General features: G+C 46.8%; 1 protein-coding gene across 1 annotated transcript; it reads right to left on the minus strand.

The window, feature by feature from the left end:
* Nucleotides 1-1,914: 1,914 nt before the first annotated feature.
* Nucleotides 1,915-23,727, minus strand: LOC112239535 (mothers against decapentaplegic homolog 9-like). Its single transcript, XM_042309413.1, is given in 7 exon segments — nucleotides 1,915-2,337; nucleotides 4,070-4,380; nucleotides 8,600-8,821; nucleotides 8,925-9,032; nucleotides 12,377-12,616; nucleotides 21,078-21,293; nucleotides 23,414-23,727. Coding segments are annotated over 7 exon segments (1,437 nt in total). The 5' UTR covers nucleotides 23,610-23,727; the 3' UTR covers nucleotides 1,915-2,193.

The raw sequence follows: 23,727 nt of genomic DNA on the forward strand, positions 1-23,727 counted from the left end.
GAAGGACCAATAAAACCATGGTTACGACACTAGTAGCTACAACCATACCATGTGTGTGTGAAGCGTTGTTCCTATCTGCAGCACTGACAGAGAGCTACGGTAGTGCAACCTACGTGTGATTACCTGCCATGAACTGAAACATAATGTCGTTGAATTCAGAACTGTTGTTTCCAGTAAGGCTATTTCCAATAGCATCAATGGAGATAAGCACAGAGACACATGGAGATGGGGTTGTGTGTGTGTGTGTGTGTGTGTGTGTGTGTGTGTGTGTGTGTGTGTGTGTGTGTGTGTGTGTGTGTGTGTGTGTGTGTGTGTGTGTGTGTGTGTGTGTGTGTGTGTTAGGACACAGAGGAGATGGGGCTGTGTGTGTTAGGACACAGAGGAGATGGGGCTGTGTGTGTTCGGACACAGAGGAGACGGGGCTGTGTGTGTGTGTTCGGACACAGAGGAGATGGGGTTGTGTGTGTTCGGACACAGCGGAGACGGGGCTGTGAGTGTGTGTGTTAGGACACAGAGGAGATGGGGTTGTGTGTGTGTGTGTTAGGACACAGAGGAGATGGGGCTGTGAGTGTTAGGACACAGAGGAGATGGGGCTGTGAGTGTTAGGACACAGAGGAAATGGGGCTGTGTGTGTTAGGACACAGAGGAGATGGGGTTGTGTGTGTGTGTGTTAGGACACAGAGGAGATGGGGTTGTGTGTGTTAGGACACAGAGGAGATGGGGCTGTGTGTGTTAGGACACAGAGGAATGGGGGTGTGTAGGACACAGAGGTGTGGGGCTGTGAGTGTGTGTTAGGACACAGAGGTGGGTGTGTGTGTTAGGACACAGAGGAGATGGGGTTGTGTGTGAGGACACAGAGGAGGTTGTGTGTGTGTGTGTTAGGACACAGAGGAGATGGGTTGTGTGTGTGTGTTAGGACACAGAGGAGATGGGGCTGTGTGTGTGTGTTAGGACACAGAGGATGGGGATGTGGGGCTGTGAGTGTGTGTGTTAGGACACAGAGGAGATGGGGTTGTGTGTGTGTGTGTTAGGACACAGAGGAGATGGGGCTGTGTGTGTTAGGTTAGGACACAGAGGAGATGGCTGTGAGTGGCTGTGTGTGTTAGGACACAGAGGAGATGGGGCTGTGAGTGTGTGTGTTAGGACACAGAGGAGATGGGGTTGTGTGTGTGTGTGTTAGAACACAGAGGAGATGGGGCTGTGGGTGTTAGGACACAGAGGAGATGGGGTTGTGTGTGTTCGGACACAGAGGAGATGGGGTTGTGTGTGTGTGTGTGTTAGGACACAGAGGAGATGGGGTTGTGTGTGAGGACACAGAGATGGGGTTGTGTGTGAGGTGTGTGTGTGTGTTAGGACACAGAGGAGATGGGGGTTGTGTGACACAGAGGAGACGGGGTTGTGTGTGTGTTGTGTGTGTGTGTGTTAGGACACAGAGGAGATGGGGCTGTGTGTGTGTGTTAGGACACAGATGGGGATGGGGCTGTGTGTGAGGAGACGGGGGGGTGTGTGTGTGTGTGTTAGGACACAGAGGAGACGGGGTGTGTGTGTAGGACACAGAGGAGATGGGGTGTGTGTGTTAGGACACAGAGGAGATGGGGTGTGTTGTGTGTGTGTGTTAGGACACAGAGGAGATGGGGCTGTGTGTGTTAGGACACAGAGGAAATGGGGCTGTGAGTGTTAGGACACAGAGGAGATGGGGCTGTGTGTGTGTTAGGACACAGAGGAGTGTAGGACACAGAGGAGATGGGGTTGTGTGTGTGTGTGTTAGGACACAGAGGAGATGGGGTGTGTGTGTTAGGACACAGAGGAGATGGGGTGTGTGTGTTAGGACACAGAGGAGATGGGGCTGTGTGTGAGGACACAGAGAGACGGGGTGTGTGTGTGTTAGGACACAGAGGGGGCTGTGTGTGAGGAGATGGGGTTGTGTGTGAGGAGATGGGGCTGTGTGTGAGGAGATGGGGTTGTGTGTGAGGAGATGGGGCTGTGTGTGAGGAGACGGGGTTGTGTGTGAGGAGATGGGGCTGTGTGTGAGGAGAAGGGGTTGTGTGTGAGGAGATGGGGTTGTGTGTGAGGAGATGGGGTTGTGTGTGAGGAGACGGGGTTGTGTGTGAGGAGATGGGGCTGTGTGTGAGGAGACGGGGTTGTGTGTGAGGAGATGGGGCTGTGTGTGAGGAGATGGGGTGTGTGTGTGTGTTAGGACACAGAGGAGATGGGGTTGTGGGGAGAGCCCATCTGTGTGAGGACCTTGTCCAGCCATTGCAGAGGGCCGTGCAGGTGCACCTCTATCCAGCAGGGGGTGCTGGTGACGTCCTGGCGGTGGTACTCTGCACCCCAGCCCTGCACAGTGGAAGTAAATACAATTATCAGTTGGGTCACATTCATTAGTGCACACTGTAGCAAAACAGCGCAAAAGGGTTTAGCAACATATAAGGAAAATGGGTGTTTCTTGTAGGATAAGTTCAGTTCACCCCTCCATGTTTCAGTTAGTTTTCTTCTGTTTCAGTCCATTTTCTTCGGTCTGACTAGTGAATTTAACATTGTGTTCTGTTTGGTGACTAGTGAATTTAACATTGTGTTCTGTTTGGTGACTAGTGAATTTAACATTGTGTTCTGTTTGGTGACTAATGAATTTAACCGTGTGTGTATGTGTGTGTGCTAGAGGTCGACCGATTCTGGTTTTCAACGCCGATACCGATACTGAATATTGGAGGACCAAAAAAAGCCGATACCGATTAAATCGGTCGATTTTCTATATATATTTTTGTAATAATGACAATTACAACAATACTGAATGAACAATGAATACTTTTATTTTAACTTAATATAATACATAAATAACATCTATTTAGTCTCAAATAAATAATTAAACATGTTCAATTTGGTTTAAATTATGCAAAAACACAGTGTTGGAGAAGAAAGTAAAAGTGCAATATGTGCTATGTAAGAAAGCTAACGTTTAAGTTCCTTGCTCAGAACATGAGAACATATGAAAGCCGGTGGTTCAATATTCCCAGTTCTTCAATATTCCCAGTTTAGCAGTTTTAGGTTGTAGTTATTATAGGAATTATGATGCGTCAACTATTTCTCTCTATACAATTTGTATTTCAAATACCTCTAACTATTGGATGTTATTATAGGCACTGTAGTCATAAAAATGGTGGGTAACGATGCTTTGTGGGTGACTGTTGTTGATGTGTGCAGAGGGTCCCTGGTTCGCGCCCGGGTCGGGGCGAGGGGACAGACTAAAGTTATACTGTTATCTGGGTTTGTGTATCTGTCACTAGATACGTCCGTGACCAATACGTGTGCAGCGTGTTCCGGAACCCTGTGTCATCACTCCAGGCTGGAGCCAAAGATCAGAAAAACACGGTGTTGAGTTACCGTGGAAACAGCGGAACGTCATTCAGCAACACATTCTACTGAATGTCTTAAAGTTCTTCTTACAAACATACCTGCTGAAATCAAGATCAGATCTGTGTTGTACACTAGTAAAGATCTTTGTTGTACACTAGTAAAGATCTGTGTTGTACACTAGTAAATAGCTGTGTTGTACACTAGTAAAGATCTGTGTTGTACACTAGTAAATAGCTGTGTTGTACACTAGTAAAGATCTGTGTTGTACACTAGTAAAGAACATTGTTTCACCAGACATCTCAGTAACTCTTTTCTGTTGACAAAACATCTGTTCAAATGTGATGAATCGTTTCAGAGCCGTATTCACTGCCCCTGTCGAGGTCACGTGACAGAACGACAATAATAACCACGACAGGTATTGACCCATCACCCCCTGACCTTTAACCCCTGACCCCGATAGTTACCTCGACAAAGCTCATTGGGATGGTGCACATCTTGGTGAGTTCGTAGACCACCTCAAACCTGTAACCCCCTGACCCTTCACACCCTGACCCTTAACTCCTGACCACGACAGCTATTACCTCGACAAAGCTCATTGGGATGGTGCACATCTTGATGAGTTCGTAGACCACCTCGAACCCTCAATCCCACCCTCTAACCTGTTACCCCCTGACCCATCACCCCCTGACCTTTAACCCCTGACCCCGATAGTTACCTTGACGAAGCTCATGCGTATAGTACACATCTTGGTGAGTTCGTAGACCACCTCGAAGCCGTGGTTGACGGACTGAGAGAGGAGCTCGGCGAACAGCTGGTTGTTGAAGATCTTCAGACTACAGCCGCTGGGGATCTTACACACGGTGGTGGCATGGAAACCATGCTGATAGTTACAGTTACGACTCGTAGTGAGATGGATACCTGGGGGGGAGGGAGGGGGAGAGAGAGGAGAGTTAGGACTCTGGACGAAGATACTAGTATCGCTCAGACACACGGAATACACAACCCCTACATATTAGAGATGAACACCTGGGAGGGAGGGAGAGAGAGAGAGACAGAGAGAGAGAGAGACAGAGACAGAGACAGAAGATCTTGAGAGGAGCTTAGGTGGGAGACACAGAAGGATACTGCTGTCACTCAGACACTGGGAGGGAGGGAGAGAGAGAGAGACAGAGAGAGAGAGAGACAGAGACAGAGACAGAGAGAGAGAGAGAGAGAGAGGTAGTGAGAGGGGCAGGGTTAACACACCTCACCACCCACGTACAGTTGAAGAGATGGACACCTGGAAGGGATGGGATGTCATGGCTTTAGAAGCTTCTGATAGGAGAGTCAATTGAAGGTGTAGAGTATTTCAAGATCTACCTTCAAACTCAGTGCCTCTTTGCTTGACATCATTGGAAAATCTAAAGAAATCAGCCAAGACCTCAGAAAAAAAGTTGTAGACCTCCACAAGTCTGGTTCATCCCTGGGAGCAATTTCCAAATGCCTGAAGGTACCACGTTCATCTGTACAAACAGTAGTATGCAAGTATAAACACCATGGGACCACGCAGCCGTCATACCGCTCAGGAAGGAGACGCGTTCTGTCTCCTAGAGATGAATGTACTTTGGTTCAAAAAGTGCAAATCAATCCCAGAACAACAGCAAAGGACCTCGTGAAGATGCTGGAGGAAACAGGTACAAAAGTATCTATATCCACAGTAAAATGAGTCCTATATCGACATAACCTGAAACCGCTCAGCAAGGAAGAAGCCACTGCTCCAAAACCGCCATAAAAAAAGCCTGACTACGGTTTGCAACTACACATGGGGACAAAGATCGGACTTTTTGGAGAAATGTCCTCTGGTCTGATTAAACAAAAAAAGAACTGTTTGGCCATAATGACCATCGTTATGTTTGGAGGAAAAAGGGGGAGGCTTGCAAGCCAAAGAACACCATCACAACCGTGAAGCATGGAGGTGGCAGCATCATGCTGTGGGGGTGCTTTGCTGCAGGAGGGACTGATGTACTTCACAAAATAGATGGCTTCATTAGGAAGGATAATTATTTAGATATATTGAAGCAACATCTCAAGACATCAGTCAGGAAGTTAAAGCTTGGTTGAAAATGGGTCTTCCAAATGGACAATGACTCAAGCATACTTCCAAAGTTGTGGCAAAATGGCTCAAGGACAACAAAGTCAAGGTATTGGAGTGGCCATCACAAAGCCCTGACTTCAATCCTATGGTAAACTGAAAAAGCGTGTGCGAGCAAGGAGGCCTACAAACCTGACTCAGTTACACCAGCTTTGTCAGGAGGAATGGGCCAAAATTCACCCAACTTAAGTTAAACAATCTAAAGGCAATGCTACCAAATACTACTTGAGTGTATGTAAACCTCTGACCCACTGGGAATGTGATGAAAGAAATAAAAGCTGAAATAAATCATTCTCTCTACTATTATTCTGACATTTCACATTCTTAAAATAAAGTGGTGATCCTAACTGACCAAAAACAGGGGATTTTTTACTAGGACTAAATGTCAGGAATTGTGAAAAACTGAGTTTACATGTATTTGGCTAAGGTGTATGTAAACGTCCGACTTCAACTGTATGTTCGTGTGTGTTTGTGTGTGTGTGTGAGAAGAGCGAGGGGAGGGGGGCAACAGTGGCGTGTGGGGGCCCAAAACACACATTTTAATGGGAATCCATGGCAACACCATGAGAAAAAACAACACAGGTACTTAGAAAGAAAAGGTTCTAGGTAGAACCATACGGGGTCGATCAGTAGAACCATAAGGGATCGATCAGTAGAACCATACGGGGTCGGTCAGTAGAACCATACAGGGTCAATCAGTAGAACCATACGAGGTCGGTCAGTAGAACCATACAGGGTTCTTCGGTTTGTCCCCATAGGGGAACTCTTTTTGGTGCAGAGAGTTCTACCTGGAACCCTGTATAAACGGTTCTACCTGGAACCCTGTATAAATGGTTCTCCCTGGAACCCTGTATAAATGGTTCTACCTGGAACCGTGTATAAATGGTTCTACCTGGAACCCTGTGCAAATGGTTCTACCTGGAACCCTGTATACACGGTTCTACCTGGAACCCTGTATAACGGTTCTACCTGGAACCCTGTATAAACGGTTCTACCTGGAACCCTGTATAACGGTTCTACCTGGAACCCTGTATAAACGGTTCTACCTGGAACCCTTTTATTGTCTAAAAGTTCCAGCCTTTTAGCCTTTAAAATAAAAGAGTTTATGACGCTACATTGCATACAGTACATTGCACTCTAACCACTAGGCTACCTGCCACCCCAGGTTACTACATTACATACAGTACCAATCAAAGGTTCTTTATTTTCTACATTGTAGAATAATAGTGAAGACAACAAAACAATGAAATAACACATTTGGAATCATGTAGTAACCGAAAAAGTGTTGAAATTCTTCAAAGTAGCCACCCTTTGCCTTGATGACAGCCTTTCACACCCTTGACCTATACTGCACTACACCTTGACCAGGGAAATGGAGCGAGAGAGAGAGAGTTGAGATTGAGAGAGGAGATACAGTACACTACTATTGACCAGGGAAATGGCCCCCTGTTGTCTATACAGTACACTACTATTGACCAGGGAAATGGCCCCCTGTTGTCTATACAGTACACTACTATTGACCAGGGAAATGGCCCCCTATTCCCTATATAGTACACTACTACTGACCAGGGAAATGGCCCCCTAATCCCTATATAGTACACTACTACCGACCAGGGAAATGGCCCCTATTCTCTATACAGTACACTACTACCGACCAGGGAAATGGCCCCCTATTCCCTATACAGTACACTACTACCGACCAGGAAATGGCCCCCTATATAGTACACTACTATTGACCAGGGAAATGGCCCCCTGTTGTCTATACAGTACACTACTATTGACCAGGGAAATGGCCCCCTATTCCCTATATAGTACACTACTACCGACCAGGGAAATGGCCCCCTATTCCCTATACAGTACACTACTACCGACCAGGGAAATGGCCCCCTATATAGTACACTACTATTGACCAGGGAAATGGCCCCCTGTTGTCTATACAGTACACTACTATTGACCAGGGAAATGGCCCCCTGTTGTCTATACAGTACACTACTTTTGACCAGGGAAATGGCCCCTATTCCCTATACAGTACACTACTATTGACCAGGGAAATGGCCCCCTGTTGTCTATACAGTACACTACTATTGACCATGGAAATGGCCCCCTATTCCCTATATAGTACACTACTACTGACCAGGGAAATGGCCCCCTATTCCCTATATAGTACACTACTATTGACCAGGGAAATGGCCCCCTATTCCCTATATAGTACACTACTATTGACCAGGAAATGGCCCCCTATTCCCTATATAGTACACTACTATTGACCAGGGAAATGGCCCCCTATTCCCTATATAGTACACTACTATTGACCAGGGCAAAGGCCCCTTGTTGTCTATACAGTACACTACTATTGACCAGGGAAATGGCCCCATATTGTCTATACAGTACACTACTATTGACCAGGGAAATGGCCCCCTATTGTCTATACAGTACACTACTATTGACCAGGGAAATGGCCCCATATTGTCTATACAGTACACTACTATTGACCAGGGAAATGGCCCCATATTGTCTATACAGTACACTACTATTGACCAGGGAAATGGCCCCCTGTTGTCTATACAGTACACTACTATTGACCAGGGAAATGGCCCCATATTGTCTATACAGTACACTACTATTGACGAGGGAAATGGCCCCCTGTTGTCTATACAGTACACTACTATTGACCAGGGAAATGGCCCCCTGTTGTCTATACAGTACACTACTATTGACCAGGGAAATGGCCCCCTGTTGTCTATACAGTACACTACTATTGACCAGGAATATGGCCCCCTGTTGTCTATACAGTACACTACTATTGACCAGGGAAATGGCCCCATATTGTCTATACAGTACATTACTATTGACCAGGGCCCAGTGTGGGAAGCACAGCAGAAGTGACTAGTCATTTCCTTTCTGAAGATGACAATGGCAATTGTTTAAGTGCAATGACTGATGGCTAGTTGTTTACACTGAGGAAACCAACACACATTTCACATTTAGTTCATTAATGAACACTTTATTCAAAAGTGTGTGTGTGTGTGTGTGTGTGTGTGTGTGTGTGTGTGTGTGTGTGTGTGTGTGTGTGTGTGTGTGTGTGTGTGTGTGTGTGCGTGTGTGTGTTCTCACCTTTTCCTATGTGCCTGCGTGTGTGTTCGATGGTTGAGTTGCGGTTGACGTTAGACAGCAGGCCGAGACAGAAGCGGTTGTTGTTGTTGGAGGGGTCGGTGAAGCCGTCTACCAGGACGCTACGGGACGAGGCGTGGAACGTCTCTCTGACACGGTTATTCAGCTCGTAGTACGCCACTGAACACCAGTACTCTGGCTCCTCATAACACACAGGCCGCAGGTCTACACAGAGAGGACGGAGGAGGTTAGTGTGTGTGTTACACTCTGTGTGTGTGTGTGTGTTACACTCTGTGTGTGTGTTTGTGTCTGTGTATGTGTGTGTTACCTCTGTGTGGAGCTGAGAAGGTGAGCTTGTGTGTGTTAGAGGGGTCTCCAGGTTTGACGTCCTCTGTTGGGGCTGTCTCCATCATGTTATAGGGGGAGGGGGTCTCTGCTGGGGGAGGACAGGGGAAAAGAGGGGTGAGGAGGGGATGATGGAGGGCGAAGGGGGAAGAGGGGAGAGGAGGGGATGAGGGAGGAAGAAGGGGGAAGAGAGGGGAGAGGAGGGGATGATGGAGAGCAAAGGGGGAAGAGAGGGGAGAGGAGGGGATGAAGGAGGGTGAAGGGGGAAAGGGGGTTGAGGGAGGGTGAATGGGGAGGAGAGGGGAGAGGAGGGGATGAGGGAGGAAGAAGGGGGAAGAGAGGGGAGAGGAGGGGAGGATGGAGAGCAAAGGGGGAAGAGAGGGGAGAGGAGGGGATGAGGGAGGGTGAAGGGGGAAAGGGAGGGTTGAGGGAGGGTGAATGGGGAGGAGAGGGGAGAGGAGGGGATGAGGGAGGAAGAAGGGGGAAGAGAGGGGAGAGGAGGGGATGAGGGAGGGTGAAGGGGGAAAGGGGGTTGAGGGAGGGTGAATGGGGAGGAGAGGGGAGAGGAGGGCGAAGGGGGAAGGGAGGGGAGGAGAAAGGAAGAGAGGAATTACAGCACATCTAAAAGATGGAAATGGATTAAAGTCATGAAAAAAAATATTGCAATGAAAAGTAGGAGGAGTTATAGCTAGTAGTAGTAGTAGGAGTTATAGCTAGCAGTAGTAGTAGGAGGAGTTATAGCTAGCAGTAGGAGGAGTTATAGCTAGCAGTAGGAGGAGTTATAGCTAGTAGTAGTAGGAGGAGTTATAGCTAGCAGTAGTAGTAGGAGGAGTTATAGCTAGCAGTAGTAGTAGGAGGAGTTATAGCTAGCAGTAGTAGGAGGAGTTATAGCTAGTAGTAGTAGGAGGAGTTATAGCTAGTAGTAGTAGGAGGAGTTATAGCTAGTAGTAGTAGGAGGAGTTATAGCTAGTAGTAGGAGGAGTTATAGCTAGCAGTAGTAGTAGGAGTTATAGCTAGTAGTAGTAGTAGGAGTTATAGCTAGTAGTAGTAGGAGGAGTTATAGCTAGCAGTAGTAGTAGGAGGAGTTATAGCTAGCAGTAGTAGTAGGAGTTATAGCTAGCAGTAGTAGTAGGAGTTATAGCTAGTAGTAGTAGGAGGAGTTATAGCTAGCAGTAGTAGGAGGAGTTATAGCTAGCAGTAGTAGTAGGAGGAGTTATAGCTAGTAGTAGTAGGAGGAGTTATAGCTAGTAGTAGGAGGAGGAGTTCTAGCTAGTAGTAGAAGGAGGAGTTATAGCTAGTAGTAGTAGGAGGAGTTATAGCTAGCAGTAGTAGGAGGAGTTATAGCTAGTAGTAGTAGGAGGAGTTATAGCTAGTAGTAGTAGGAGGAGTTATAGCTAGTAGTAGTAGGAGGAGTTATAGCTAGTAGTAGTAGGAGGAGTTATAGCTAGTAGTAGTAGGAGGAGTTATAGCTAGTAGTAGTAGGAGGAGTTATAGCTAGCAGTAGTAGGAGGAGTTATAGCTAGCAGTAGTAGGAGGAGTTATAGCTAGCAGTAGTAGGAGGAGTTATAGCTAGCAGTAGTAGGAGGAGTTATAGCTAGCAGTAGTAGGAGGAGTTATAGCAAGCAGTAGTAGGAGGAGTTATAGCTAGCAGTAGTAGGAGGAGTTATAGCTAGCAGTAGTAGGAGGAGTTATAGCTAGCAGTAGTAGGAGGAGTTATAGCTAGTAGTAGTAGGAGGAGTTATAGCTAGCAGTAGTAGTAGGAGGAGTTATAGCTAGCAGTAGTAGTAGGAGGAGTTATAGCTAGCAGCAGTAGGAGGGGTTATAGCTAGCAGTAGGAGGAGGAGTTACAGCTAGCAGCAGTAGGAGGAGTTATAGCTAGCAGTAGTAGGAGGAGGTGTTACAGCTAGCAGTAGTAGGAGGAGGAGTTACAGCTAGCAGCAGCAGTAGTAGGAGGAGTTATAGCTAGCAGTAGTAGGAGGAGGAGTTATAGCAAGCAGTAGCAGGAAGAGTTATACCTAGCAGTAGTAGGAGGAGGTGTTATAGCTAGCAGTCGTAGGAGGAGGAGTTACAGCTAGCAGCAGTAGGACGAGGAGTTATAGCTAGCAGTAGTAAGAGGAGGAGTTATAGCTAGCAGCAGTAGGAGGAGGAGTTATAGCTAGCAGTAGTAAGAGGAGGAGTTATAGCAAGCAGTAGCAGGAGGAGGAGTTATAGCTAGCAGTAGTAGTAGTAGAAGTTTAAGCTAGCAGCAGCAGTAGGAGGAGTTTAAGCTAGCAGCAGCAGTAGGAGGAGTTAGAGCTAACAGTAGTGGGAGGAGTTATAGCTAGCAGCAATAGTAGGAGGAGTTATAGCTAGCAGCAGTAAGAGGAGGAGTTATAGCAAGCAGTAGCAGGAGGAGGAGTTATAGCTAGCAGCAGTAATGTCATATAGTAATCATGTGGTAGGGGCTGGTTATAGTAGTAGTAGTAATGTAGTAGTAGTAGTTATGCAGTAGGAAGTATAATGTGTATATATATACATGTATGTATGTATGTATGTATGTATGTATGTATGTATGTATGTATGTATGTATGTATGTATGTATGTATGTATGTATGTATGTATGTATGTATGTATGTATGTATGTATTGTTGGGGAATAATCAGAATTAGTTAGAATTAATTAGTAACATAGGTAAGATGTTTTATATTCATCATGTGTTTATAAGTTACTTCTCATCAGAATGTTTATTTTTGTATAATACTGTGATGGGGTTTGCAGTTATCTGTTCTCTGTCAAGACTAAGTTATTTGGGCCGCAGAGAGGGGAGAGGTCAAGCGTGTATCTCTTGGCTCCACAATGTCTGTGTGCCAGTCAATGTGTCTCTGTGATCTTGTCAAGGAGGGGTGGATTTGATATATGCCTGTTGATATGAGGATTTGTTTTATGGTTCTGAGTTTGAGTAAAGAACATAGTTTAGGAGACAAAGCTGAATGATAAATTATGCCTAATGCTGTCTGGCTATGTGTGTCTTTGCTATAAAGGATCTCAGTTGCAATGTGTAAGGGACTCTCAGAGAATTCATTGATAGACAGTGAATTGATCTGAGAGTCACAGGGTTGTGATGGAGCTCATATAATTAAAGATGGACTTTGTGATAACTAACTCTGACTTGTGTGTGGTTTGCTCTCATGATTTGGTAAATACAGGACATTTCCACAACTGACTGACTGACTGACTGACTCTGACTGACTGACTGACTGACTGACTGACTGACTGACTGACTGACTGACTGACTGACTGACTGACTGACTGACTGTAACTGACTGACTAGTGTATGTATGTATGTATGTATGTATGTATGTATGTATGTATGTATGTATGTATGTATGTATGTATGTATGTATGTATGTATGTATGTATGTATGTATGTATGTATGTATGTAATAGTGATAGTACCTGTGATGTGGTACGGGCTGGCTTTCTCTGCTGTTCTTCTGGGGGAGTTAGGGTAGCTGCGGGGGGTTGGGGGCTGGTTGAGGGAGGAGGAGGGGCATAGGACAGGAAGGAAGGAGTCCGGGTAGGTGGCGTTCTGTGGCAGCAGTGGCTCGTGGTGGAGAGAGGCGTTCCGGAACTTAGCCAGTAGACTGTGTTGGGGGTTAAACTCACTGTGGCGGGGGACCAACACTGGGGGAAGCACTGAGAGAAGGAGAGGACGAGGAGGGAGAGGATGGAAAGGAGGAGGAGGAGGAGGATGGAGAGGAGGAGGGGAGGGGAAGGAGGAGGGAGAGGAGGAGGAGGGAGAGGATGGGGAGGAGGAGGAGGAGGGAGAGGATGGAGAGGAGGAGGAGGAGGGAGAGGATGGAGAGGAGGGGGAGGAGGAGGGGAGCAGAGGGAGATGGAGAAGGAGGATAGGGAGGAGCAGAGGGAGATGGAGGAGAGGGAAAGATAACGAGAGACAGAGAGAGGGGGGAAGTAAAAGCGAGAGATCAAGCGACAGAGAGATTAGATGTCTGTCTGATTTTTACAGATATTAGCTTAAAATAGAAAACATACAGAGCTCTAAAGTGAGAGACATAGCATAGACCAGACGTAACATCAGACAGAAACATTATTGAAAAATAAAACAATAATGAAGGCTAAAGGAGAGAGAGAGAGAGAGAGAGAGAGACAGAGAGACAGAGACAGAGAGAGAGAGAGACAGAGAGACAGAGAGAGAGAGAGAGTTTGAGTTTTAAATACTCTTTATTGGGTCTGGGGGCCCACCACACAATAAATACTCATACAAAACCACAGTTACACATCAATTAAAAACACAACTCCAATTCCTCCTCCACAGTAACTACACACAACAGCCTCTGTATACCCCATATACTCAAAAACAGATCGATATTGTTGACAAGTTTGTAATAGGCAAACTCAATCCTTAGTCTCGCTGCCAACATTCCCTCCAGCATTCCCACCACATCCACAGACCCCTGTCCCCGAATGCTGTTCTTTCGGGTCTTCCATATCGCTAATTTTGCTGCCCCTAACACAAAATTAAGCAACACAACTACACCCTTTTGACTGAACCTGTACTTTGGCCCAAATATATACAGTTGGGAAGAGAAAACCTCTCCCAACGTTGAGAACCAATCAGTGATCAGTTCAATCATCCCAACCAACCTGGGACACAATAAAAACAGATGTGCCAGAGATTCAGACCCAGCACAGAATGGACACCCCTCCCCAACAGTAGGATCCAGGTGTACCAGATGCATATTGGTGGCTATAGCTCCATGTATTATCCTCCATTGGAGGTCAGCTGTCCTCTTATCAATAGGCAGTTTATATAATGATCGCCAACAGCCTTTTGGAGAGGCACCTGGACCAAGCACATCCGCCCACCTCGTCGATTTTACCCCTTCCAGGGAAGAGGCATGGGACACCTTTACACATATTCTGTACATGGCCTTCTTTCCCACCTCCTTGAACTCCCCAGCTCTGGGGTATCGAAGGAAAGCAGCGTCCCCACGTCCTCTTCAAATGCCCCCATCGCAGCACTAACAATCAGTGCAGGGAACACATAATCCAGACCCTCCTTCCACCGATCAGAATTGGAAGTGTCAGTCACATACTGCAGATGAAGCACTGGCAAGGAATCGCAGACCTCATCGACGACCTTCCTCAGTAGACGAGATGATCGGATCCCCGCTCTTTCTCCCAGCTCCTCCAATCTGCTCCTGCTCTGCATCAGATGACCCAGCTTGGTACACCCCACGCCTAACAGGCATGAACGTAGGCTAGCTGAACCCAGAACACGGGACTGGATGGCAGTGTTGTGAAAAAGAGGCTCTTCAAAAAGCCACATCCCTGGTGGCGTGCAGGCCTTACGGGACTTGACAAAGACTCTCCAAGCCTGCATAACAGACTCATAAAATGGAGTCAGGCCAGTCAAATCACCCCCTCCAGCTTTAAGAGGAAAAGATGCTTGTCGAAGCCCAAACAGCCCGCTCTCCTCATCAATATGTAGGCTGTTTCGACCCAGCTAGAACAGTCTCTGTACAACAATCTCTGGGCTGCTTGGAGCCTGAAAGCCGTGATCCTAGAGGAAATGTCCACCAGGCCTTGCCCACCCTCGTGCAGTGGCAGGTACAGGGCTGCAGCTTTAATCCAGTGTTGCCCAGACCAGAAGAAATTGACAAGGGTCCTCTGAAGCTCTTGTATCATACCCTTTGGTGGCTGTAAAATCATTAGTCTGTGCCACAGGGTAGAAGCAGCAAGATTATTAGCTACCAGGACCCGTCCCCTATAAGACAGCTGGGGCAACACCCATTTCCACCTTGACAGTCTGGCACACACTTTCTCCACTACACCCTCCCAGTTCTTTTTTTTTTGAAAGACATCGGAGCCTAGAAAACCCCCAAAGTCTTCATTCCATCTCTGCCCCACTGAAGCCCCCTGGTAACCGTGGAGTAGACCCCATCTGAAGCTGACCTGCCCACAGCGCTTCACTCTTTCCCCAATTGACTTTAGCTGAGGAGGCCCCCTCATACACCTTTAAAGCGTTTGAGAGAACCTTAACATCCTCACCCCTGTAATAAAAACTATCACGTCATCTGCATACGCAGACAGTGCTATCGTGGGACCCTTCGTTACACCTGGCACAAAGAAACCAGTAAGCTTCGCTCTTAAAAAACAAAGCATTGGTTCAATCGCCAGACTATATAACTGCCCTGAAATTGGGCATCCCTGCCTGATGCCCCTTTCGACAGGGATGGGGCAACTTAAACCACCACCCACCTTCACCATACACGAGGCTCCAGCATACAGTAAATTCACCCAAGACAGAAAAACATCCCCAAACCCAAAGGCTTTCATTATTTTAAACAAGTACTGGTGGTCCACACGATCAAAAGCCTTCTCCTGATCCAACGAAAGTAAACCCACATTTACATCAGACAGTTTACAAATGTCTAAAACATCTCTCATCAGAAACAAGTTGTCAACAATAGAGCGATCAGGTACACAGTAGGACTGGTCCTTGTGGATCAACAATCTCAGATACTCTTTCAACCTGTTTGAGAGACATTTAGAAACAATTTTATATTCTACGCACAGCAAAGCAACAGGTCTCCAATTTTTTATGAGAGCCAAATCCCCCTTTTTTGGCAACAGTGAAAGCACTGCACGTTGACAGGATACAGGAAGAGAGAACCCTCATGAAAAGATTCACACATCACTTCATAAAAGTCCTTCCCAATAGACCCCCAAAAGTGCTTATAAAACTCAGATGGTAAACCATCGATGCCAGGGGCTCGGCCTGTTGAGAGCTGCATAACTGCTGTGGACAGCTCCTGCAGTGTAATGTCAGCGTCCAATGCGACTCTCTGCTCAGGTCCCAATTTAGGAAGACCATGTAACAACTGTTCAGTACACATAGAGTCACAATCCTCCGCCTTATAAAGGGACGAGTAGAAATCCACGGCATGTTGACGCATTTCAATATCATTCGTGGTCACCTTCCCATCAGGGAGACGAAGGCAGACCATCTGTTTACGTTGAAATGTCGACTTTCCTAGGTTAAAAAAAAAGCACTAGGAGCATCCATATCCTTGTGGGAAGTGAAACGAGACCTAATCAAGGCACCCTTCACTCTTTCATGCAGAAACGACCTCAGTTCATGTCTCTTGTCCTGTAAGTTCATGACTAGTCCAGGGTCATTCTGAGTGAGCAGCTTCAATTCAATAGATTTGATGTCCTGTTCAAGGGCCTTGATAGTCTCTTTAAATTCAGTTTGAGACAGAGCAGTATACTGTTGACAAAAAACTCGTATTTGGGCCTTCCCAACCTCCCACCATTGTCTCAAAGACTCAAAATTCCCTTTTATACCCCTCCAATTTTCCCAAAACAACAAAAACCTGTCACAAAACATGACATCATGTAACAATTTAACATTAAAATACCAGTAAGGTGATGATCTTCGTGGACAGGACAAGTGAATATCAACAGTAACCATATGATGATCAGAGAAACCCACAGGAGTAATGGCACACTTTCCAACCCTACTACAGTATTGCTCAGATACATACAACCTGTCTAACCGTGCTGCACTGACACGACCTTCATTAATTTTTAGCCATGTGTACTGCCTAACTTTGGCATTCCTTACTCTCCACACATCAGAAAGCTCAAACTCAGTTAATAGGCCAGACAGGCAAGTGGCTGACCGCAGGTGAGGTTCTTCAGCGGTGCGATCAACAGTAAAATCCACTGTACAGTTCCAGTCACCTCCTAAAACCATACACCCCTCTTGGTCACACTGTCTTAACGTTTCCTTTAGTTGATCAAATACAGTAATACGCTCTGTACCCTCATTAGGAGCATAAACATTCAAAAAAACAAACAAAAACCCCATAACATCCACCTTGACCAATAAAACCCGACCCTTGACAATCTCTGTTGTAGATACCACAGTCACCCCTAAGCCTGAGGAAAACATATTGCCACCCCAGCACTGAAATTAGTACCATGACTGAGTACATGCTGCCCCTCCCACCACATACCCCAGTCAACCTCATTTTCCTCATCGCTATGTGTCTCCTGTAGGAAAACTACATTAAGCCTTTTCTGTTTTATTACTTCTAATACCCAAGGCCTCTTATTCCTGTCCCTTCCCCCATTCATATTGAGAGAACCTACCCTTAGTACCTCCATGTAGAAAAGAGAAAAGAAAAGCAGAAGAAACCACAGAGAAACCAACGAGAAAAAAGACACCCTATGAAGCATCGTCATTATTTTTTTTTCTTAACCTGAACACGTTTCCCACCACCTTTTGCTGCTGCAACAGCAGTAATACATTTCCTCAAGCGAAACTGCTTCTTCTCACTCAGCTGGTCTAACCCCACCGTCTTCTATAACACCACAGCTGACCTCACAAATTTATCAACATCAAAATAATCTGCCAATTTGACAGATTTCCCAAAAGTCTGATCCAGAAACTCATTTACCTCCTCTAGATCATAAACTGAGTCCTCACCAGCAGCTGTCATATCTAAAGAGATATCCATATCCTTCTCTTGATCCTCCTCAGCTGAGAACACAGACAACTGACTCCCCTCTACCACATCCCTTTCAACACTCTCCACTTGCACCTCATCACTCGTACCAGGCATCTCCTCCACTATCTGCCCCACCTGAACATCACTACTCATAGTGGGCATCTTCTCCACTAACTGAGAGCCTAGCTCCACATGAACCCCAGCACTCGTAGTGGGCATCTCCTCCACTACCTGTGAGCTTAGCTCCACATGAAAACCCTCCTGTACCTCATTACTCGTAGTGGGCATCTCCTCCACTACCTGGGAGCCTAGCTCCACATGAAAACCCTCCTGTACCTCATTACTCGTAGTGGGCAACTCCTCCACTACCTGGGAGCCTAGCTCTACATGAACCCCAGCACTCGTAGTGGGCAACTCCTCCACTACCTGGGAGCCCAGCTCTACATGAACCCCAGCACTCGTAGTGGGCATCTCCTCCACTCCCTGGGAGCCTAGCTCCACATGAACCCCCTCCTTTACCCCAGCACTCATACTGGGCACCTGCTCACCAGTCTGAGGAACTGGCTCTTCAGATACATCCTTACCTTCTACAACAATACTTTTCTGTAGCATAACATTTCCTTCTAATACAAGTTGCAACCCCGTGCCCTCAACACGGATAACTTGTTCCTCAGCAACAGGTGCTTGTGGCTGCTCTACCGCTGTCAGCTCACCTCTCCCTACATCAGTGGGCCCAGGCGTTACAATGACTACCTGTGCCCCTCCCTCTGCCTTCTCCCTTTTCGGGCAAGCATGTCGCTTATGACCAACATCCCCACACTCAAAACACCGTTGACTACCCGTACTAGCATAAGCCATATACAATCTATTGTCATACTTGATTTTAAACGATAACTCTAAAGTCTGCTCCGGTGAGTCCAAAAACATAAACACCTGTCGCCGAAATGACATTACCTGTTTCAACGCCGGGTGTTTGCAACCCAACGGGACAACCTTAATTGAACTGGCGAACTTCCCAAAGCGCAATAACTCGCGCTCCAATAGCTCATTAGGAATAAACGGTGGTACATTTGAAATCGTTACCCTTATCGTTTCTCCTTGACGGAGAAAAAAGCGGCGTAACTTGAATAAACATTCCTTTAAGAAGTACGCCATGCTCAACCATACGATCAACTAGACACTCTTCTTTAAGAAGTACACCATGCTCAACCATCCGATCAACTAGACACTCTCCTTTAAGAAGTACACCATGCTCAACCATACGCTCAACAAGACTCTCTTCTTTAAGGAGTACACCATGCTCAACCATCCGATCAACTAGACACTCTCCTTTAAGAAGTACACCATGCTCAACCATCCGATCAACTAGACACTCTTCTTTAAGAAGTACACCATGCTCAACCATCCGATCAACTAGACACTCTTCTTTAAGGAGTACACCATGCTCAACCATCCGATCAACTAGACACTCTTCTTTAAGGAGTACACCATGCTCAACCATACGATCAACTAGACACTCTTCTTTAAGAAATACCACCACAGCTTTATTCATCCGGGATGCATACGCAATATTCTCATAGCCTACCTTCTCTCCTACGGCGACCAGAAACTCCTCCACTGTGACAGCAGCTTCAGTAACACACCTAAAGCCATGCCGAAGTGACAGGGACGGCATCCCCATTCGGGCTGCCAACCCGCCAAAATCAGGGTCATTTCGATACGAAAACAAAATACTTAATTCTACCACAACAAAAATAATAACGTTAATCATGCATCAACAAAAAAAATGCCACCAAGAAATAGCAAACCGAAAGAAAGTTGTGAATATCTAACTCTCCACAACACACGCACTCCTTCACTCAAACAATTCCCAGCATGCACCAATCACTCCCAGCATGCAGAGAGAGAGAGAGAGAGAGACAGAGAGAGAGAGAGAGAGAGAGAGACAGAGAGACAGAGAGAGAGAGAGAGAGAGAGAGAGAGACAGAGAGAGAGGGACAGACAGAAAGAGACAGAGAGAGAGAGAGAGAGAGAGAGAGAGACAGAGAGAGAGAGAGAGAGAGAGAGAGAGAGAGAGAGAGAGAGAGAGAGAGAGAGAGAGAGAGAGAGAGAGAGAGAGAGAGAGAGAGAGAGAGAGAGACAGAGAGAGAGACAGAAAGAGACAGAGAGAGAGAGCTTGATCAATATTCACATATTCTTCTCATATCAAATGACTGTAAATCCAGTCTGTCTATGGACAGAACACTGTGCTGAGATCAGATGTCATCCCACATACCTTCTGACCTTTATCAAAGAGATTTAAAACACTGGAACAACACAAAAACATGACTAGGATGTGTCTGAAATGGCACCCTACTTCAAAGTACTTCACTATAGTGAATAGGGTTCTATAGGGGCCCTGGTCCAAGGTAGTTCACTATCGTGAATAGGGTTCTATAGGGGCCCTGGTCCAAATTAGTTCACTATAGTGAATAGGGTTCTATAGGGGCCCTGGTCCAAAGTAGTTCACTATAGTGAATAGGGTTCTATAGGGGCCCTGGTCCAAAGTAGTTCACTATAGTGAATAGGGTTCTATAGGGGCCCTGGTCCAAAGTAGTTCACTATAGTGAATAGGGTTCTATAGGGGCCCTGGTCCAAAGTAGTTCACTATAGTGAATAGGGTTCTATAGGGGCCCTGGACTAAAGGAGTTCACTATAATGAATAGGGTTCTATAGGGGCCCTGGACTAAAGGAGTTCACTATAGTGAATAGGGTTCTATAGGGGCCCTGGTTCTATATAGTTACGTACCTGGTGTCTGTATCTGTCTGTAGGGGTTACTATAGTTACATACCTGGAGTCTGTAGGGGTTACTATAGTTACATACCTGGTGTCTGAAGTGGTTACTATAGTTACATACCTGGTGTCTGTACCTGTCTGTAGGGGTTACTATAGTTACATACCTGGAGTCTGTAGTGGTTACTATAGTTACATACCTGGTGTTTGTAGTGGTTACTGTAGTTACATACCTGGTGTCTGTAGTGGTTACTATAGTTACATACCTGGTGTCTGTACCTGTCTGTAGAGGTTACTATAGTTACATACCTGGAGTCTGTAGGGGTTACTATAGTTACATACCTGGAGTCTGTAGTGGTTACTATAGTTACATACCTGGTGTCTGTTGTGGTTACTGTAGTTACATACCTGGTGTCTGTAGGGGTTACTATAGTTACATACCTGGTGTCTGTAGTGGTTACTATAGTTACATACCTGGTGTCTGTACCTGTCTGTAGTGGTTACTATAGTTACATACCTGGTGTCTGTAGGGGTTACTATAGTTACATACCTGGTGTCTGTAGGGGTTACTATAGTTACATACCTGGTGTCTGTAGGGGTTACTATAGTTACATACCTGGTGTCTGTAGTGGTTACTATAGTTACATACCTGGTGTCTGTATCTGTCTGTAGGGGTTACTATAGTTACATACCTGGTGTCTGTACCTGTCTGTAGGGGTTAATATAGTTACATACCTGGTGTCTGTAGGGGTTACTATAGTTACATACCTGGTGTCTGTACCTGTCTGTAGGGGTTACTATAGTTACATACCTGGTGTCTGTAGAGGTTACTATAGTTACATACCTGGTGTCTCTACCCGTCTGTAGTGGTAGGGGTTGATACAGATGTCTTTCTGTTTGGATCCGAAGGCGAATTGGCAGCACTCCAAGGCCTTGAGTTCATGATGAGACTGTAGGTCAGGCCACCTCCACACTCTGCAGTAGATGACGTGGGGGAGACCTTTACGATGGGATACCTGGAGACGACCGTCCAGAGACCGAGGGATCGTCACACACTTACCTGGTGGAGGAGGTAGAGAGGGGTTCAGAGACACATAGAGGAGATGGAGGAGGTAGAGAGGGGGTCAGAGACATATAGAGGAGATGGAGGAGGTAGAGAGGTACACAGAGGAGGAAGAAGAGGTAGAGAGGGGGTCAGAGACACATAGAGGAGATGGAGGAGGTAGAGAGGGGGTCAGAGACACATAGAGGAGATAGAGGAGGTAGAGAGGGGGGTCAGAGACACATAGAGGAGATGGAGGAGGTAGAGAGGGGTTCAGAGACACAGAGGAGATGGAGGAGGTAGAGAGGGGGTCAGAGACACATAGAGGAGATGGAGGAGGTAGAGAGGGGTTCAGAGACACAGAGGAGATGGAGGAGGTAGAGAGAGGGTCAGATACACATAGAGGAGATGGAGGAGGTAGAGAGGGGGTCAGAGACACATAGAGGAGGAAGAAGAGGTTGAGAGGGGGTAGAGACACATAGAGGAGGAAGTGAGAGAGGTTGGATGGACATAAACACACAGAGGAGGAAGTGAGAGAGGTTGGATGGACAGAAACACTTCAATGTGGACATTTAACGGTCATTTCCAATTGAGCTGATATCTACAGTCTTTCCCTGAATGACCTCCACTAACACGGTCACAGCTGATATCTACAGTGTTTCCCTGAATGACCTCCACTAACACGGTCACAGCTGATATCTACAGTGTTTCCCTGAATGACCTCCACTAACACGGTCACAGCTGATATCTGCAGTGTTTCCCTGAATGACCTCCACTAACACGGTCACAGCTGATATCTGCAGTGTTTCCCTGAATGACCTCCACTAACACGGTCACAGCTGATATCTGCAGTGTTTCCCTGAATGACCTCCACTAACACGGTCACAGCTGATATCTGCAGTGTTTCCCTGAATGACCTCCACTAACACGGTCACAGCTGATATCTGCAGTGTTTCCCTGAATGACCTCAACTAACACGGTCACAGCTGATATCTACAGTGTTTCCCTGAATGACCTCCACTAACACGGTCACAGCTGATATATGCAGTGTTTCCCTGAATGACCTCCACTAACACGGTCACAGCTGATATCTGCAGTGTTTCCCTGAATGACCTCCACTAACACGGTCACAGCTGATATCTGCAGTGTTTCCCTGAATGACCTCCACTATCACGGTCACAGCTGATATCTGCAGTGTTTCCCTGAATGACCTCCACTAACACGGTCACAGCTGATATCTGCAGTGTTTCCCTGAATGACCTCCACTAACACGGTCACAGCTGATATCTACAGTGTTTCCCTGAATGACCTCCACTAACACGGTCACAGCTGATATATGCAGTGTTTCCCTGAATGACCTCCACTAACACGGTCACAGCTGATATCTGCAGTGTTTCCCTGAATGACCTCCACTAACACGGTCACAGCTGATATCTGCAGTGTTTCCCTGAATGACCTCCACTAACACGGTCACAGCTGATATCTTCAGTGTTTCCCTGAATGACCTCCACTAACACGGTCACAGCATCATCGAGAGTGGAACAGGCTCCGATTGTGTTCCGGCTTTAACTATTTTCTCCTCACGATGATATTTAAATCCAGATCTACAAAAGGACAGAGAACAACACACACAGCACCACACATACACACACATGAACACACATACACACCACACCACACATACACACACACACATACACACACACACACACACACACAAACCACACACACAAACCACACCACACACCCCACAAACCACACATACACAAACCACCCCACAAACCACCACACACACACAAACCACAAACCCACACACACACCCCACCACACAAACCACACCACACAAACCACCCACAAACCCCACCACACACACACCCCCCACACACACCACAAACCACACACCCCCACCCCACCACCCAAACCACACCACACCACACACACAAACCACAACCACACACCACACCCCACCCCCACCCCACACCACCCCACCCCCCACACCCACACCACACACACCCCCACACACAGTTACTCACCACCCCACACCACACCCCCACACCCCACACCACACCCCACCCCACACCCCACACCCCACACCCCACACCACACCCCCACACCACACCACACACACCGTTACTCACTGGGTTTTCCGGGGCAACTGAGAGCTCTCTCCAGCTCCTCCATCGCTCCTTTCTTCTTCTTTACTTTCTTCACCAGGGAGTCCACAGCCTTCTCCGCCCACTTCTCCTCTTCATCGCCCTGTTTCCATCCCAGCAGCCTCTTCACCGCTGGACCGGTGAAGGAGAAGAGGGACGTAATGGAGGTGGACGAGTGCATAATGGATAGAGGGAATGGGATGGACGGAGGTGAGAGAGGGGGGGGAAGGGGATAGAGGGAATGGGATGGATGGAGGTGAGAGAGGGGGAAGAAGGGGATAGAGGGAATGGGATGGATG

The sequence above is a fragment of the Oncorhynchus tshawytscha genome, linkage group LG30, assembly GCF_018296145.1.
Source record: "Oncorhynchus tshawytscha isolate Ot180627B linkage group LG30, Otsh_v2.0, whole genome shotgun sequence".
Taxonomy (NCBI): Eukaryota; Metazoa; Chordata; class Actinopteri; order Salmoniformes; family Salmonidae; genus Oncorhynchus; species Oncorhynchus tshawytscha.